This window comes from Peromyscus eremicus, chromosome 22, assembly GCF_949786415.1.
Source record: "Peromyscus eremicus chromosome 22, PerEre_H2_v1, whole genome shotgun sequence".
In the NCBI taxonomy this organism is placed as follows: domain Eukaryota; kingdom Metazoa; phylum Chordata; class Mammalia; order Rodentia; family Cricetidae; genus Peromyscus; species Peromyscus eremicus.
In genome coordinates this window covers 31,073,034-31,092,959 of record NC_081437.1, presented here as the reverse complement: position 1 = coordinate 31,092,959, position 19,926 = coordinate 31,073,034, and the positions used below count along the sequence as shown (strand labels likewise).

General features: G+C 46.1%; 1 protein-coding gene across 1 annotated transcript in view; it reads left to right on the top strand.

Annotated features, from left to right (window-relative positions):
• Vsnl1 (visinin like 1) overlaps window positions 1-19,499 on the top strand; it is a 59,367-nt gene extending 39,868 nt beyond the window's left edge. The window contains exons 2-3 of the mRNA XM_059248511.1: window positions 7,215-7,430; window positions 18,908-19,499. Coding sequence (XP_059104494.1) covers window positions 7,215-7,430; window positions 18,908-19,105 — 414 coding nt within the window. The 3' untranslated portion in view covers window positions 19,106-19,499. The remainder of the gene's footprint in view (window positions 1-7,214; window positions 7,431-18,907) is intronic.
• The last annotated feature ends 427 nt before the right edge of the window (window positions 19,500-19,926 follow it).

Below are 19,926 nucleotides of genomic sequence, written 5' to 3'. Positions count from 1 at the left end.
CCAAGCCTCAGCTGCTCTCCATGATCCCCTTCATGCCTTCCAAACCAGCACCACCTGGGTAACTATTATCCTACCAAGTTCAGCTGCCAGCATGAGGTACTACAGCCTTGACCATGTCTGGAACACAGCTTCTGTGTGCTGACCCTGAGGAAACACTTCCCAGAAGCCTTTACCTCAGTGATGCTGGTCTCTTCTTAATCACTGCTAATTTCTCAGCTCCAGCCAACCAGCATCGAGTATCCCAGCAAAGCAAAGGTTTCACTTTAGTAGTTCTGTTATCTTGATAATCACAACCAATTCTTTAGCCCCAGCTCACCAGAACTACGGAATCATAATTCAAAATAACAAATGGTCCTGATAGTCTTTAAACTTCCCTTTGAAACATCACGAGCCCAGCCTCCATCCTGTGCACTGTCCTCAACATTCTTATCTTCCAAGCTCTTACCGAATAGTCCACTGAGATCACAACACTGAAATGGTTTTTCTAGCCCAAAGTTCCAAAGTCCTTCCACAATCCTCCCCAAAACAACACGGTTAGGTCTACCACAGCAATCCCCCACTATCCTGGTACCAACTCATTTTAGTTAAGGTTACTGTTGCTCTGATGAAAAACCATAACCAGAGCAACTTGGGAAGGAAAGGGTTTATTTGGCTTAGGCTCTCCCATCCATAGTCCATCACCAAAGGAAGTCAGGACAGGAACTCAAACAGGGCAGAAACCTGCAATCAGGAACCGATGCCAAGGCCATAGAAAGATGCTTGCTGCTGCTCCCCTTGGCTTGCTCAGCCTGCTTTCTTATAGAACCCAGGACCACCAGCCCAGGGACGGCACCACCTACCATGGGCTAGGCCCTCCCCCATAGATCACTAATTAAGAAAATGCCCTCCAGGCTTGCCTGCAGCCCTATCTATCTAATAGAGGTATTTCTTTTCAGTGAGGTTCCCTCCTTTCAGGTGACTTTAGCTGTGTCGTGTTGACATAAAACTACCCATCACAGGCGGTTACTGTGCCTGTGCTCAGAGGTGTGTAGATGTGCAAGAACAAAAAGAGATTTGAGATTAGCCCAGGGGCAGATTGCTTAGCCTTTCCTACTAGGAACCTGAGTTCACCGGGCGGTGGTGGCGCACGCCTTTAATCCTAGCACTCGGGAGGCAGAGCCAGGCAGATCTCTGTGAGTTAGAAGCCAGCCTGGTCTACAGAGTGAGATCCAGGATAGGCACCAAAAATTCACTATTCACTGTCTCAGGGGAAAAAAAAAAAGAAAAAAAAAAAAGAACCTGAGTTCAATCTCCAGCACGGCAAACAGAAACAGAACAGAACAGACAGTAGGAGGTTATCTTAATGACAACTGTGCCCTGTGAAGTATAGGTCTCCCCATGGCCATGCCATCCAGTGGTCCTCTTCACTGCAGCTCCGTCTCGACTTCTACTCCATTCTGTGAGCTGAGGACTCTATGGTCCTCAGCTGGACAGCTGGCAGAGCCCTGCAGAGCCCTTCCTCCGCAGTGCCCTTGATGTCACACCCTCCTGCCACAGCCCATCAGCCATCCCAGTTGGTTGGGACAGAGCCTCGCTAAGGTCTGCCTTGTGTGGCCCCTCCCATTTCAGGTCAACTGAGGGATTCAAGGGGAACTGGCATCTTTTGTTACAGAGAAGCAAGAGGAGCAGCAGGACATCGTGCCAAAATGGGGAGATTCTCATGAGATGCTCACCCCTGCCCCCACCCCCACCCCTAATCCCCAACCCCTTACCCTTACACATGCACCATGCTCTCTAAGTGTCAGACAACTTCTAGACCAGTGACACATATTCCATCAGCAACTAGGGGCAGAGGAGAGGGGAGTCAGGGACACTGAAGGACAGTCCCCATATAGATGGACGGCTTACTGCTCTGAGACCATCTCTGTGCCCACACTGGGTGGTCTGGAGAAAGAGGGGCTGACAGCATGACTTAGGCACAGAAAGGCTGGATAGGTCTCAGCACCTCTTAGAGGAAATGAACGTCTCATTCCTCACCACTCGATACACCCAGTAAAGAAACATGGGAACAGCCCCCAGTCTTAGGAAAGGCTTCTGCTGTAGAGCTAATTGATCCTGTGTCTACCTGAGGGAGAGGCAAAGACCACAGGCATGTCACAGGGTCATCTTTTTTTTTTTCCTGAGTGCTAGTCTCGGTAGTAGAATATTATTTTAAAGTGTGTTACTTTTGTTTATGTTGCATTTGTTTAACTCTGTGAAGCTGTGTTACTGTACCTGTCTTGAACACCTGATGGCCAAATAAAGAGCTGAACAGTCAATAGCAAGGCAGGAGAGAGGATAGGTGGGGCTGGCAGGTAGAGAGAATATATAGAAGGAGAAATCTGGGGGGAAAAAGAGATGGAGGAGTGGAAAAAAAAAAGAAGTAGCCAGCCACCCAGCTACACAGCAAGCCATGGAGTAAGAGTAAGATTTACAGAAGTAAGACACAGGAAAAGCCCAGAAGCAAAAGATAGACAGGATAATTTTAAAACCCAAGACATCATGGTTACTACTCTTGTCTGTGAATTCATGTACCATTTGTTATAGGTGATTTTTAGACTTAATTTATGAAGTGCTTTATCTAATAACTTGTCTTAGTTCCTTTTCGATTGCTGTGTTGAGACACCACGACCAAGGCAACTTATGGAAGAGTTTAGTGAAGTGCAGAGGGTCTAGTGAGGTTCAGAGGGTAAGTCTGTGATGATGGTGGTGGGGGGCTGGCAGCAGGCAGATAGGCATGGTGCTGGAGCAGTAGCTGAGAGCTCACATCTAGATGCACAAGCGCCAGGCAGAAAGAGCAACTGGAAATAGCGTGGGCTTTTGAAATCTCAAGTGACATACATCTGCCAACAAGGCCACACCTCCTGTTCCTTCCCCAAAACAGTCCCACCAACTAGGGACCCAGCATTGAAATACATTAGCCTATCAGGGCCATTCTCATTCAAATCACCATCAATCCTTTCACTGTCATTAATGCTTTCTGTGTTTTGTTTTGTTCCTTCTATTTGTGTTACCAACACTTAATACAAGGCTGACACATAGTAGCTGCTCATGACTTTTTTGTTTGTTTGTTTTTAATTAAAGAATGAAACAGTCTTTAAAATAGCCCCTGGCTGCATGTTAACCATTTCTCCGAGGCACACAGATACTACCAGCAGGTGGCATGAACACAGAACGGAATTTCAGGCTTTGGGGATGATGGAATCTAGGAATTATGTAACACTTGGACAAATGTGGATTTCTGTTTATTTCCTCAACCAACTCCTGACAAAGAGAATCAAAGGCTGTGGCAGAAATGGCTGGCTGGATCTCAATTTAAATCCTGCTCCTTACAGCCTAGATCTTTTTTTTTTTTGGAGACAGGGTTTCTCTGTGTGTTTTGGTGCCTGTCCTGGACCTCACTCTGTAGACCAGGCTGGCCTTGAACTCACAGAGATCTGCCTGGCTCTGCCTCCCGAGTGCTGGGAGTAAAAGTGTGCACCACCACTGCCCAGCTTATAGCCTAGATCTTATACAAACTCCCTGATCTTTCAAGCTTTGGCTACTTATCCATAATATGAAAAAAATGAGGGGGAGGGGAGTTTTAAGACAGGGTTTCTCTGTGTAACTCAGGCTGTCTTAGAACTTGCTCTGTAGACCAGGCTGGTCTCGAACTCACAGATAGCTGCCTGCTTCTGCCTCACAAGTGCTGGGATAAAAGGTGCATGCCACCACTGCCCAGCTCTAAAATGGAATGTATAATAACAGGTTTTGTCATAAGGATTAGATGAGGTAAGACTAGTATCTTATAGAGACATATAGGTGTAATCTCAACGTTCATTTTAAAAGTCAGTGTGGTGACACAAGCCTGCCTATATTCCTAGCACTTTGGAGATGGAAGCAGATGGATTAAGTGTTCAAGGCCAGCCTAGGTTACAGGGGAACCCTATCTTAAAATAGTAACAAAAAAACTCACTGTCAACACAAATTACTTCCATATCAATATTTAATACAGGAGCTGAAGCAAAATAGACGGAGCTGAGGAAAAATCAAGAAGAATATGAGGGGGGCGGAAAGCTGGATGCTCAGGCTCTGTTCCTCTCTGAGAGAAAGCGCTTTGAGTTCAAGACCCTGACTTTTTTCTTGAAGAGACTGAAGACAGCGTGACTTCATTTTTAACGTGATGACCCATCCAAGGTTAGACCAAGCCATCAAAAGGAGAGAGAGTCTCCAATCAGAAAAACTCAGAACACAACAGAAGGACTTTTCGGAGGAAACGCTCACTCCAGATCTGTGACAGCTCTCAGGCACACACTCACTTCTTCCACAGTAAACGCGAAGGCTGCTAGAGTCAGTAAATAAACCTTTTGCAAGGCACATGTAACTTTCACCGTCCAAAATCCGTGATCAATTTTTGTCTCAAGACTTTCCAGTTCTAAATTAATTTTTAATATACTGACCTACACTGCCCAGCTATTTTTAGACAGGGCTGTCAGCGATCCCTCCACTTAAAAGTATGCTGAGAGAGACAGAAAGTGGAGATATCTCACTTCCGAAAGACAAATGGAAAAAGGAAAAGTGCCCAGTGCTCTCTGGTGAGGGGACACCACGGGATCTTTGAAGGGTTGGCTCTGCCCCATCCCAGGTCCAGATCTCATGCACCAGCCCTACCTACAGGCAGATGGGCACATCAACAACTCCTGCCTAGAAAGGGACAACCTCCACGGTGCCCATGACCCACAAAGAGCAAGCATGCGCATTGGGATGTGTCAGGTGTGAATTTGGTCCTTTCCACCTTCAGAACCTGGCTTTGAGTCCTCATGTTCAAGGCCCTCAGAAGAAGGGGGTTGGGGCATGAATGAGAAAGAGAATCCTGCTGGTCAGGTCAAGCAGAAGACAGCACTTCCCTGCAGAACCCCCTCCTAAGATCCCCTGAGCTCTGTTCAGCCCCCATGTTCTGGCTCTTGGAAGTTAAAAAGACCATGGCAGACTCTGAATGATTCCCGCGATGACTATGTAGTCCAGGAGTACAAGAACACCAAGATGTTGGTCTCTGCATCCCCAGCACTCAGGATGGCAGGCAAAGAAAACCTTGGCATTTTGAATAAGTCCTGAAAAGGGGACGTTGGGAGAAATGGGGTATGGTTAGGAATTGAGAAAATAAAGGGTGATGCTGGTCTTCAGGACCATATAAAGATAAGCTTGATGGCCAGGTGTAGTGTTCTGTGTTTGTAAACCCAGCACTTGAGAGGCGGGAGCAGGTGGGTTCAAGGCCAGCCTGGTCAACATAATGAAAACATAGTGAATACCAGGCCAGCCAGGTTCACAGAGTGAGAACTTGTCTCCAAAAAAAAAAAAAAAAAAAAAAGAGGTGTGTGTAGTGGGGAGAACTGGAATAAATAAATAAATAAATAGGTTTTTATAGTCTGAGATAATGAAAACAATGAAACAATTGCCCTTGTTTTAAGTCTCTAAATGTTGGGGTGACTTTTGCTACACAGTGAGAGAAGTGGGAACCGGCCTTGGTGTGGAGTACTAACATCTCTAGACCAGTGGTTCTCAACGTTCCTGATGCCGCGACCCTCATGTGGTGGTGACCCCAACCATAAAAAAATTGTTCTCGTTGCTACTTCATAACTGGAATTTTGCTGCAGTGATGTAGCGATGTAATGTAAATATCTACTACTTCCGATGGCCTTAGGTAACCCCTGCTGAAGGCTCACTGGAACCCCAAAGGGGTCGTGACCCACAGGCTGAGAACCACAGCACTAGTGACAGCCTGCAGCGGCCTCTCTGGCCCTCTGCTATTCTGTGTCTTTTCTAGGCCACACATGTCGAGTCCTGATATGGAAAGGCCTAATTTATTTCTTTGGCAAATTTTCTTTTTCCCATTTATTAAAAAAAAAAAAATCACTCTATTATTGGTCTATATGTGCTGCATGTGATGTATGATGTGTGTATGTGTGTCTGAGTGTGAGCACACAGGTGCCATAGCTTGTAGGTGGAGGTCAGAGGACAATTTGGGGGAATCTGTTCTCTCCCCCGACTGGCAATGAAACTCAGGTCAAACAGCAAGTTAGTTTTCCTGCCTAGCCATCTCGATGGACCTGGAGGAAATTCATCAGCTTCCCAGTGGGCTTCTGGGTGCAGGAGGAGGTGGGTGAGCAGGGAAGAGGAGAACCCAGCAGCCATGGACAAAGCTAGACCCATGGCCCCAGTAACTATCACTCCGAGGGCACACCAGTGGCCATCTGAGTAGCGGTTGCCCATATGGTCCCTCCACTCAGGCAAAACCCCTGCTTACAACAGATTTATCCAGCGAAGCAAACATACCTTCCGTGCATGCTTTGGACAAAGCAGTTTGTTTTGTTTCTGCTTGGGGTCTTGAGATCTGTGTGGTTGTCTGTGCTCAGAACTGCCTGCTGTTTGTGGCAGTCCGGGGATCCTGTCTGAGGGGCACCCAGGAACACTTGGAACTGACTCTAGAGGTCTCAGCCCTCCCACAGACATCCTTTCCTCGTGTCCAGTCTCTATCACCCACACAGCCTGTTGCCTGCTGGCTCTGTGAAAAGAGTTCTTTATGTCTCTCACAATAGACCCTAGTCATGTTCTATTTTTAATAGATTTTTTAATGTCTGCTCTGCAAAGGAAAAGTCCCTGTTTAAAAAAAAAAAAGTTACAAAAAAAAAGAAAGAAAGAAAAAAGAAAAAAAGGCTGGAATCTCACCCAGGGAGGGGACACAAGGTATCTTGGCACCAGAGACAGAGGCAGGCAGAAAACTGGTCCCTGCAGGTCCCTGCATCCTGTGGCGTGGTGAACTTAGTGGAACCTGGAAGTTTATGTTGCACTGCCCCAGGTGGCCTGCCACCTGCCTCTGTCCCGTTCCTGAAGGTGAGTGACTAAAGGGACTACAAAAAGGAAGGTCCTGAGTGGACCTCACCCATATGGAAGCCACGTGCACCACAGGAAACGGTCTGTGCCTGTGCATAAAAACAATTGGAGAGAAGTCCTCCTCTTCCGCCTCCCTTCCCTTGATCGTCATGGCTGAAAGATGAGGTCAACCCAGCCTCCAGCCACGCTCATTAGCCAGGCTGTATGTACTGCGGTGGGCATGGTGTGAACCTCTGCCCTCCCTCGCCCCTGCCTCTGTGTTGGGGACCTCTCTGCACCTGCACTTCCTCCCGCTCCTGACCCGCTGACCTGTGTGTCCTTTGCAGTTCTTCCCCTACGGAGATGCCTCCAAGTTCGCACAGCACGCTTTCCGCACCTTCGACAAGAACGGTGACGGCACCATCGACTTCCGAGAGTTCATCTGTGCCCTGTCCATCACCTCCAGGGGCAGCTTTGAGCAGAAACTGAACTGGGCTTTCAACATGTACGACCTGGACGGGGACGGCAAGATCACCCGGGTGGAGATGCTGGAGATCATCGAGGTGGGTCTTTGAGAAGGTAGCGGGTAGGGAAGACCCCCCAGAGCCATCTTGGGCAGGTGCCCCTAGAGCTCTTTTCCTCGCCTCTGGGAAGCCCTGCTAGTTACACTCCAGGCTTCAGTTTCTCCCACACGGTCCGCACTGTAGTGCAAGGAGGTCAGTCATAGAACCAGAGCCAGACCCTCCTTGACACCTAAAACTAGTGCTTTAGCCAGCCACTCACTCAGTACAAGGTCTGCAACCCGAAATGCGTTTTCATTTTGGGAAAGCAAAGGGTGTTTATTACCAGGGTCAGTTTCTCCAGTTTTTATTCTAGCTGGGTCCTGCTGAACACGGCAACCCCTTCCTTTTACCAGCTTGAAAGGGGGCAGGAGCCCAGTGCAGTGAACAGCTGTTGGGGGTCCCCTCCAGATTCCATGGAATCCAGAGATACTTTTCCAGTCGTGTTGGCAAGAACCCACGATTCCTCTGCCCACTGTTCTGGTTCAATCGTCACCATTTCTCCTTGGGTGCTGCCACCTGGATGTGCCAGATTCCTTGGATTTCCCATAGTGTTCCGTCTCTCTTTCTTCTTTCCTCTTAGGGCTGAGGATGCATCCTTTCCCCTAGGCTCCTCCCTACATCCCTTAACTCTATTTACACCTTACCTCCTAGCAAGCCTTCCTTCCAGTAATCCTACCCAAATGTGCCTACTGCATCCCAAAGCAGTCTACCGTGGCCAACTAGGGACCTTTTGCAGCATTTATCACTGCCTCAGATGACCCTTTGTATAGACTATATAACAAAATACAAATCCTGTACAGAGGAGGACTCTACATACTCACTGCTATATCCCAGAACCTGCAACTGTGCCTCGAACCGGACAGGCACTCAGAGTTGATGGATGCATTGGTGCCTGTAGTTAAATTAGAAGGTCTCAGTGTGCTGGCCCATCCCTGCACCAGCCGCTATGACCCAGGGAGAGAAATATGCTACTTATCATGGGCAAGGAAGTCAGGAAGAATGGAGAAGTCAGCAGCCCAAACACAAGAAACCCTTCCCATTCTGCCACTCCACACACTCCCCTCCCTAGACAGAGTCAGGAGTCCAGCCTACCCACCTCTCAAGCCAGGCCCTTCTATCACCTGCCCTGTTTCTCGGCCTGTGTGGTTACTTACCCTCCTCTGGCTTTTTCTACTCTATCTTCAGTGTCTCTAGGCTCTCTCCAAGATGCTTACCAAATAGTACCTCAGTTCCCTATTTGTGGTCACTTATTTATGAGACCAGCTACAGCTTAAGTTTTCTAAGCATGTGGCCTTGTCTTTTCAACTCCCTCACAGTTCCATCCTTTGTTCCTTTTCGCATGCGACCTGGCTTTCTCTCGAAGCTCCCAGTGACCTTCCTTCTCAGTGGGTTTTTTCCATGTTTCTTCTTTTTAACCTCTTTGCCACATTTCCCCCACTAATGACCAATCCCATTATCCCCTAAACTGGTTCTTAAATCATTGTTCATGCCCTTTAGCCAAAGACCACCACCAACAGACCTGCTGTTGCACAAGTCACACTTATTAATCGAGGCAAATTCAGGAAGGAGGTACATGAGCTACTGTCCTAGTTAGGGTTGCCATCGCTGTGATGAAACACCATGATCAAAGAACCTTGGGGAGGAAAGGGTTAATTTGGCTGACACTTCTACATCATAGTCCATCATCAAAGGAAGTCAGGACAGGAACTCAAGCCGGGCAGGAACCTGGAGGCAGGAGCTGATGCAAAGGCCATGGAGGGGTGCTGCTTACTGGCTTGCTCAACCTGCTTTCTTATAGAACCCAGGACCACCAGCTCATGAATGGTACCACCCACAGCAGGTTGTGCCCACCCCCATCCCTCACTAATTCAGAAAAGGCTCTCCTGTTTTGCCTACAGCTGCATCTCACAGGGGCATTTTCTCAACTGAGGTTCCCTCCTCTCAGATGTCTCTAGCTTGTGTCAAGTTGACTTAAGACCAGTCAGCACAGCCACTTTTCTCACTGCTGTGACTAAATACCTGAGGAGGAGGGGTTCATTTTGGCACAAGGTTTAAGGTTGCATACAGTCCTTCAGAGGAGGGAAGGTGTGGAGCCTGGAACCTAAAGCAGCTGATTACATGGCATCTATTTCTGAAGTAGAGATGGGCGCTGGCGCTCAACTTGCTTTCTCTTTTGATTTGGCACAGAACCCCATACTATGGAAAGGAGCCACTCACAGTCAAGGTGGACCTTTGCACCTCAGTTAATCTCATCTAGAATTCCTTTATGGATACGCCAGAGATTTGTCTTCTAGATGATTCTAGAGCCCACCAAATGGGCAATGAATACTAACCATCACATAGCTTGTTAGTACTCATAGGATGGGAGTTTTGGTTGGGTGGCCCAAGGAAGCAGGGGTCACTCAGGACTGGGTACTGTCACACAACGGAGAAGGGAGAAGCCTCTATGGTGTACTACCTCCACAAATCCCATCTTTGAAAAAGTTTAACAATACTAAGGCTAAAGTTTTGTTTGCTAAAGAAGTGGCAGTCATTCGTCTTATAAGGTGACAGGGACGTATGGCTTTCTGTGGCTTGGACAATGTGTTGTCTTGTTCAGGCACGGTTGACAGAATGTCTTGTACATGATCTGCCACAGCCATGGGTGTTCTATGAAACTGATCATGGTTGACTGGAGAGTATCAGGTCTGGCTATGAGATCCAGATGAGCCACATTAGCACTAAATTTCCCTGGATCACACCAGGCAGTATCCTGGACACTGGGAATAGCTTCTCTTTCTCAGCCATGGGCTATTTCTCTTTCTCTTCCTTTCTAGCTATTCCTTCTTCCTTTGAACTCTGCAAGCTCTCTTATCTTTTTGGTTGTGAGCCTAGCTTTTAACAGCTGAGCCATCGCTCCAACCCAACCCTGTGTGGTCTCATACAAGGTTTTGTGGATGGACTTCTCATCTGGTTGGGGCAAGGTGTGTGTGAATTTTTTTCCTCTCCTTTGCTACAATGAATGCCATATGATATTACCTATATGGTTCTGTTTTTATTCAGAGTATCAAGGGTTGTTTTGAAAAATGGATAAATTGCATGTGTGTAGCCAGAAGTTTTCTCTAGTCCTGCCCAGCCCCCATGATCCTTTAGCTGCTTATAGAATAATCACTCAGAAGCTTATATTAATTATAACTGCTGCTTGGCCATTAGCTCAGGCTTATTGCTGACTAGCTCTTACACTTAAATGAACCCATAATTCTTAATCTATGCTTTGCCACATGTTCTGTGGCTTACTGGTCTGCTGGCATGTTTTTGTTCCTTTGGCAGCAGCTGGCATCCTCTCTCTCTCCCCTCTGCCTTTCTTTTTCCTCTCTCTCCAGTTGGAATGTACCACCCAACCTTATTCTGCCATTGACCAAACAGCCTTATTTATCAATCAATCAGAGTAACACATATTCACAGCATACAGAAAGACATCCCACAGCACATGTGGATTAGTGTGGTCTCTCTAAGGTTTGTTTAGGTTAGTTCAAAAGGGAGCTTTCTTCAGAGTTCTTTTTTCCTATAGCCCACTGGGCCCATTCTAAGGTCTCTATGAATGACCTCATGAATCCACTGAGGGCCTTCCACTCGGGGTGGAGAGAATTTTCCCTGTGTAGGATGGGACTTTATCTGTGCATTTAAGTGAACAAAGGCTTATAACCAATGTGAGCACAAGTAGAAAAGGGGGCTTTTCAGAAGACTGAGCCCTGAGGCATGAAAATGTTTAGAAGAGAACATGAAGAGCTGTCAGGAAAGCAGAGGATGATTGACAGGGCTGGGAGTCCAAACTGCTTGCCTCACAAGCATGAAGATCTAAGTTCCATCCCCAGCATCCATGTCAAAATGCCAAGCATGCTGCTACCCAAGTATCCCAGTGGTACACAGATGGAGAGAGGAGGATGCCTAGGGCTTGCTGGCCAGCCAGCCTAGCCTAAGTGATGAGCACAGAGCCAGCTAGAGACTCCTGTCTCAACACCGATGAATGAATGGCGTTCCTGGGGATGGCACTTGTACACACACACACAAGCACATTAATAATAATAATAATAATAATAATAATAATAATAATAATAATAATAGTAAATGATCAAATGAATCAAGATTAAAAAAAAAAGACTAGAAAGTGCAGAAACTTTCAAGGGAGAAGGAACATGCAGTCCAGAAAAAAAAAAAAAAATAGAAAAACCTATTGGTGTTCTTCAGCCCAAGACTGCCAAGAACATGGACACATCTTTGAGAACCGACGAGATCTGGAAAGCTAGAAGCTGTTAGTGAATTGGCCACAGGGTTGGAATGGGAGATGCAGAGACAGCTAGCATAGAAGAATCTTAAAACAAGATTTGCTTTCCAAGAAAGAAGGGAATCGCCCTGCTCCTGGGCATTCCAGGTACTCTGCAAGCTCTCTCTACTCCAGCTGGTCAGAATTAGGATGTCCCCCAGCCTTGTCAGCACGGTTGCTCAGGCACGTCTCCTTTAATTTCATTCTCTATGTGCATCCTAGCAGAGCCCTAAACAGATTTCTGGAGCTCTCTGCCTATCTCCCTCCTCTTGGTCTTCTTTTCCATAATTCTGGCTAACTCTGCTCCCCACTAAGACTGCTGCCTCCTCCAGTTGCTGGAAAGGGAAGAGGGCTGTGCTGCCTGAGGCCTCATCCCTCTGCTACCACCTGGAGAGACTCGTCTCTGGTCCTCCCATCCTAAGAAGCCCAGTCATGCATGGCCATTGTAAAGTCTAGAAACACCGCCCAGTTCCTTGGTTTACGGTAGAATGCAAGTCAGTGTACACTGTACATGGTAACTGGGGGTGATTGACAGAGAAGGCTGCTGTAACACAATACTGTAGACTCCGTGGCTTATGAACAACAGAAATGTAACCTTCCTAGGCCCAGCAGCCAAACATCTGAGATCAAGTCCCCGGCAGATTCTGTGTGTAGTGAGGGCTCATTTCCCGATCTATTCAGAGTCTTCTTACTATGGTGCTCAAATGACAGAAGAGGAAAGTACCTGACTGGTCTTTTTTCCTAAGGACCTTGATCCCATTCATTAAGGTACTGCCCTTGTGACCCAGTTTCTTCCTGTCTTAGTTACATGTCTATTGCCAGGATGAGACACCATGACCAAGGCAACTTACAGAAGGAAGAGTTTAACTTGGGGCTCATGGTTCTGGAGCAACAGTTTCAGAAGGTTAGAGTCTGTAACTGCCATGGCAGAGAGCATGGCAGCAGCTAGGGATGGTGCTGCAGCAGTAGCTGAGAGTTTACATCTTGATGGGAAAGCACCAGGCAGAGAGAGCAACTGGGAATAGTGTGGGCTTTCAAAACATCGAAGCCTGCCCCCAAGTGACAAACCTCCTACAAGGAGGCCACACCACTTCATCCTTCCTAAATAGTTCCACCAACTAGGAACCAAATATGAGCCTGTGGAAGGCCATTCTCATTCAAACCACCACATTCTACTCCCTGGCCCCCACAGGCATGTAGTCATATCATCATGCAAATTGCATTGACTCGAACTTCAAATTTCCTCATAGTCTATCACAGTCTCAGCACAGTTTAAAGCCCAAAGTCTAAGACTCGAGGCAGTCTGTTAAGTGTACTTCCAACATACAATAGCACAGAATATAATTATTATTACAAAAGAGAGGAAAAGGAGTATAGCGAAGAAACACTGGACCAAAGCAAGATGGAAACCCAGCAGAACAAACTCCAAATCCTGTAGCTTCATGTCTGATTTCAAAGGGTTTAGATGACTCCACCCTTCCCAGCTTGCTTCCTGCAACATAATTCTTTCTTTCAGGCCATTTCCACTCTCCGTATGCAGCTCTCCCTGGCAGATGTGGGGCCAAACCACCACATTTCCCAAAGGCCCCATTGACCTCTTAAAATTGTCATGTTGAGTGTAAACTGGCAAGTGCTCAGTAAATTCCACTGATTCCTCAGCATTGCCTTTTGACTTCCAGCTTGTTGTCTCCCTAGACATTTTCTCCTGAAAAATTTTGGGCCTCAGACATCTCCACCTAACCAGCCATATCCCCAAACCCATCACCATCTCTATGGCTGTGCCAGGTTTGGGTCCTTACCACCTTCACCAGTGTATGCATTCTTATCTCTAGCCACTTTGCTCATAGCCAACAAACTGTTGCTCTTACCATGTATAATATTCCCATCATGACAATCCTGTCTTTCATCAGCTTCTCGAGAAGTTCAGTCCACCTGGAACCTTTCCAGAGAAGGTGTCATGTGCCTCTAGGCATAGATCTGTAGATCTCTGCAGAGAATCCTACTGAGATCTTACTGTCTACATTCCTGACTTTAGTCTATCTAATCCTCTCTAGCTTCTCACCTTTGCACATCCAATGGGCTGGGGGGTATTCTCACTTAGGGTTCTCTACTCGGAAGAAGCCACCATGGACAAAATTTCAGGATAAGCCGATATGAAACCATCTTTTTTTCTTCTTTTTTTTTAATTAAGAAAATTTCCATTCATTTTACACACCAATCAGAGATCCCCTCTTCCCTCCTCCTGACCCCCCAGCCTTCCCCTCCCAACCCATCCCCTACTCCCCCCCTCCAACAAGAAGGCAAGGCCTCCCACATGGAGGCACATCCAGTAGACGCAAGTCCAAGCCCCTCCTCCTGCCTCAAGGCTGCACGTGTCCCATCCTAGGTAGTGGGCTCCAAAAAGCCTGCTCATGTACCAGGGATGGATTCTGGTCCTACCACCAGGGAGCACCCCAAGCAGATCAAGCTATACAAGCCTAGTCCAATACCATGCAGGCTCCACAGCCATTGATCCACAAAGTTGGATTTCTTAAGTAAAGACAAAGAGATAGTACAAACTTTAAATGTTGAGCATGGTTCTTGAAAAGGAGATGCACTTAGTATCTTAGTAATAGCTTTGTTTAGGATTGTGTGCTTTTTGAAGTTTTACTGCTTAGAGGGTGTAATTTATAATCAGATTCAAGGATAGCAAAGTTTAAAATGCAGGGAAAACTTAAGAATTAAACAAGGGGGCTGGAGAGAGATTGCTCTGTTGTTAAGAGCACTGGCTCCTCTCGAAGAGGACCCCAGTTCAATTCCCAGCACCCATATGGCAAATCACAACCACCTGTTACCCCAGTCCCAGGGGATCTGATGCCCTCTTCTGGCATCCGTGGATAATAGGAACACATGTGGTACACAGACACACATGCATACACATAAAACAAGTAATTTTTTAAAAAAGCAAAAGAAAAGAAAAATATAAGCAAAAAAAAAAATACAGGAGTTGGTTTAGTAATTTCCCTTAACTTAAAGCATTTCCTTTTAAAATGAAGGTGCAAGGTAGTTTATGAAATTAATTGTTCGGGTTTAAAGATGAGAGAGGGGTGGTGACAAGGTTAAACTCATGGGTCGTGTACACTTTGGACTTGAGCATGGTTCACTAGTTGTTTTCATATTCATTTGCAGTCTCTCTCAGAAAAGGACGTGGGGTGGTGGCTGCCTATTATCCCCATATTCAAGAGACTGAGGCAGGAGGATCATAAATTCAGGGCCAGCCTGGGATGCAGGGGAGCTCAAGGCAAGCATGAAATACATTAGTCAGGCCCTGTCTCAAGAACAAAATGAAAAGGGCATATTCCAACTTTAGACAATATTCCCAGTGCTTTGCATTTTTATGTTGGTTTGGTTTGATTTTTGAGATGCTCTTTTTTTTTTTTTTTTCAATTATGTCGACATTTTAGACCTTCAGTATACAAGAAATGCAACCCAGATCCCAAGGTTAGCTGTTTCATCTTCCTCCTGTACCCCCTTAATTTTCTGCCTTTACATCCTATCTCAATTGCATTCCTTCTGCCTGGCATGTGTCTCAAGGCTGTGTACCCTGCCACACCCTCTCACACTCAGGTCTAGCCCAACCACAGCCCCTAACACTCAGGTCTAGCCCAACCACACCCCCTCACAATCAGGTCTAGTCCAACCACACCCTCTCACACTCAGGTCTAGCCCAACCACAGCCCCTAACACTCAGGTCTAGACCGACCACAGCCCCTTACACTCAGGTCTAGCCCAACCACACCCTCTCACACTCAGGTCTAGATTGTCTCACCTTGGTCAGTTTGATCTCTTGTTCTACTTCCCCTGACTTCCCACCTTGCTCTGAACTCAGGTAGCCTGCAGCTGACTAGTCAGTAAGGGCTAATGTCTTAGTTCTGGTTAATATTGCCTTGAGGAGATACCGTTACCAAGGCAACTTCTAGAAGAAGCATTTAATTGGGGCTTGATTACAGTTTCCAAGGGTGAATCCATGAGCATCACGGCTGGAAGCAAGGCAGTCAGCAGGTAGGCATGGTGCTGAAGCAGGAGCTGAGAGCTTTCATTTGATCCACAGGCATGGCAGTGGGGGCTGATCTGAAACCTCAAAGCCTGTCCCCAGTGACACACCTCTTTCAACAATGTCACACAGCCTAATCCTTCCCAAACAGTCCCACCACAGGGGACCAGACATTCAAATATATGAGCCTATGGGGGCCATTCTCATTCAAACTGCCAGCTTCCCTGCAAAGCAGCAGCAGGGAGGCTTATAGGAAAAGGATCGGGCAAGTGAATGAGATGGGAGCAATAATGATGAGGGAGGGATCTGCAGGAGGAAAGAGGAAGGTGCAGAGGGCCTCAAAAGCCCATTAAGGAACAGCCTTAGAATGACAGGGATGTGACTGACAGATCCACACAGGGAGACAGACTTATATATTTCTTCCTGCTAGAACACACTTTGTCCACAGAGAGGTTCATGGGAAACTTGCTGATGCATGCTGGGAATGCTCCTTGGACACATGATGTAGAGGGATTCCGCAGGTTATCCTGTGGCATGTTAGGATTTAATCTGAGGTTTGGCATACCCTCTCACATCTGTACTGACACAGAGTGTAGGACTTAATTGGAACTTTCCTTTCTTGGGTGTCGTATTCTCAGATACCATTAGTGAGCCCTGTCATATCAGACTTGCTGCTGAGGTCCCCAGATACGTCTCTTGTGTTTATATTTTTGTTATAACCCTGACTCTATGTCTATTAAAATGACACCTGTTTTCACGTCTTTTGCTTGATGAGAAACATCTTGATTTCATCTTTTAAAGGACAGAGGGACATTGCAGCTACAAGCGATGGTCCTTTTGTCTCTTTTTAAATTTGCAGGCACAAAGAACAGACTCTGTCTTTTCTTCGAGCACACTCAGGCTACTGGGCTAACCTGGACCTGGTCTGCAAATGTAATGGAACTTCTGTAGCTTTCCGAGGCCTAGAATCCTTAGCTTTGTCTGTTTGTTTTTCATCAAGATCAGTACAATCTAGCTGCAAAACTGAACGTGACAAAAGATTTTATCTCAATGGACATTTGAACTTGACAAATTAAAATAAAAACACACTCTCTAGTGGGTTACCCTCCCCGATAGGCATGTATAAAAAACATCCGCATTGAGTTGCAATTTGCAGGCTGCAAATTCACCTGTTGAAACTATACAATGTAATGCTCTTTGGGGGTGGGGAGGGTGAATTTTACAGAGGAATGTAGCACTCACTATAATGCAGTTCTGAAGCGTTTTTATCCCTTAATAAGACTCCGCCTACCCCTGTAGCTCCTGTCAACTGAGACTCAGACAATTGCCACCCTTTGTCACTATGGATGTGACATTGCTTATACATGGAATCACGTGCATCTGGCAGTGGTGGCCCACGTTTCTGCTTCCTGAAGTTGACCCAGCTCAAATGTTTACAGTAGTCCCTTCCTTTCCATTGCCAGCCCGCTGTCCCACTGTCCAGATCTGTCACCCTGCTTTACTAATTTGAGAGCACCTGGGTTGTTTCCCCTTGGAGGCTGTAAATGTTCATACACACATTCTCATGAAAAGTGTTCGCGGCAGCAAGCGCCTGCCATTCTCAGGCCCTACTCACGAGAGAAGACTGCGTCTACCCAGGAAACACATGTGTTGAGAATTAACTGTGGATAATTAGTTGACCTGAGGGACTCTTCTCACTCTGCTCTTCTGCTCATGTTGATCTACAGGTCTTTCTGAACTAACTTCTTTGCAAGCTCAGTTGTTTTTGTTTTTGTTTGTTTGTTTTTTTAAGACATGGTTTCTCTGTGTAGTTTTGGTGCCTGTCCTGGATCTCGCTCTGTAGACCAGGCTGGTTTCGAACTCACAGAGATCCTCCTGGTTCTGCCTCCCGAGTGCTGGGGTTGAAGGTGTGCACCACCACCGCCCCAACCTCAAGCTCAGTTTTAATGCTTTCCCTGTCTTAACACATTGTGAGTCCCTTGTCTTTTGGGATCATTTTATTTTTTTTCTAAATTCCCAAACCTAGTGTGTATTGACTGTCATCCCCACTCAATACTCAGAATATCTGAAATGAGATACATCCTTATCTTTCCTGATCCTCTCCCTAATCCATGGCCCTTCATTTTACCACTGACCTATGCACTTCCTCCACTCTGAAGCCTGATAATCACCCCCAAATCTCCATCAAGTTGGCCTCGAGATTGACACATATCTGCTTATACCATTCTCATTGGAAAACCATTTAAGAATTCCACTGGAGTAAATTTAAATCTCTTATCCCTTCTAAAAGAGAATTTCATGGTCTGCCTTTTGCATCCCTCTCTAGAGTTTCCTTCTTTACCAACACCCTTCTTGGTTCTTCCTCCTACTGCCTTCTCCCTCCATGTCCCTAACCCCAGCAAGTTAAAGGGATTTATTTCATTCAACTAATATGTGTTGAAGCCTCATTATGTGACAAATACAGTGCCAAGTCCTGAAGAAGTGAGAATAACATGGCATTTCTAGATTGATGGAATGTACCCTCGGGTGAGGAAGACAAAGCAATTTTGGTAATTGTCTTAATTAGGGTTTCTATGGCTGTGATAAAACGCCATGACCAAAAGCAGCTTGGGGAGGAAAGGGTTTATTTCATCTTTCACATCCAGGTAATAGGAAAGTCGGAGCAGAAACACAGAGATAGAAACTGACCAAAAGCCACAGAGGAATGCTGTTTCCTGCCCTGTTCCTCATGGCTTACTCATCCTGCTTTCTTATACCGCCCAGGAACCACCTCCCCAGGGTTGACACTGGCCCCTGTGGGCTAGGTCCATCTCATCAATCATTAATCAAGAAAATGACATACAGGTAATCTGATGGCGGTATTTCCTCAAACAATATTCCTCTTTTCAAGCAACTCTAGCTTATGTCAAGTTGACAGGAAAGTAGCTAGCACAATAATAAAGTGTGTATTATATTCCAGGGAAAGAGGTTCAGGTTGCCATGGGAACGTAAAGCATGGGACGTGAACCTCTTATGCAAAAGGGAAACTAAGTTTGGAGGGATAAACAGGATCTAATTAGGGGAAGGGAGACAGGCAGAGGGAGCTCTCTGGCTTCCTGGTTTCCTGTCATGTCGTCATCTACCATGTCCTTTTCCCCCAAGGCTATCTACAAGATGGTGGGCACTGTGATCATGATGAAAATGAATGAGGATGGCCTCACGCCTGAACAGCGGGTGGACAAGATTTTCAGCAAGATGGATAAGAACAAAGATGACCAGATCACACTGGATGAATTCAAAGAAGCTGCCAAGAGCGACCCTTCCATTGTATTACTCCTGCAGTGCGACATTCAGAAGTGAGCGGACGTCGATGCTATGGACTGCAACAGAAGTCTTGATGTTCCATTCAGTCTGCAGCTATTCACACACACACACACACACACACACACACACACACACACACACACACACACAATTGCTTGGACTACCTATACATGGACTTGCTTCTTGTGTTTGAAACACTTGTGTGCATGAGAATGTCATTTGCTAATGAATTTTAAAAGCATATATTATAAAACAAAAACTGACAACCTGCCACAATGTGATTCGTGTAACATCATTTCATTAAAATACATCTTCCTCCAAAGCCTGGGCAGAAGCGTGCCGCAGAGTTCTATGATTTCCTGTACACGTTTTGCTAATGCTTGTGTCTCCTTGATTATATAATGTTAGTAGCACTGAGACACCCCCCCCCCCCGCCATGGTAATGTAACTTAATTCTGGGCTGCGTCACCATTCTCCTGTAAAATAGTCCTGGACAGACACACAGGAGGGGCCCTTGGCTCCCTGTCTGGCCCACAACACAGCTTGTATTATCAGTGAATATAAATGTACTACATTTGCATGCCTTTTGGGTTTGCCTTAATTCTTACCTCATTTGTACCCTCTCAACCTGGAAAGAGCTCTTTTGGATGAATGCAGTATAACACTTAAAAATCCTGCTAAATGATAAACTCATTAAGTATATCTATCTATATATCTATAGACACAAAGGTATTATTTATTGAAAGTAAAAACATAATGATGGGAATGTACTGATTTCTGCTTGACGTTTCAAAAGGCTTCCAGAAGGTGGCAATCGATGTCCCGAATAAATTTATAATGTTTGATTTATTTCCCTA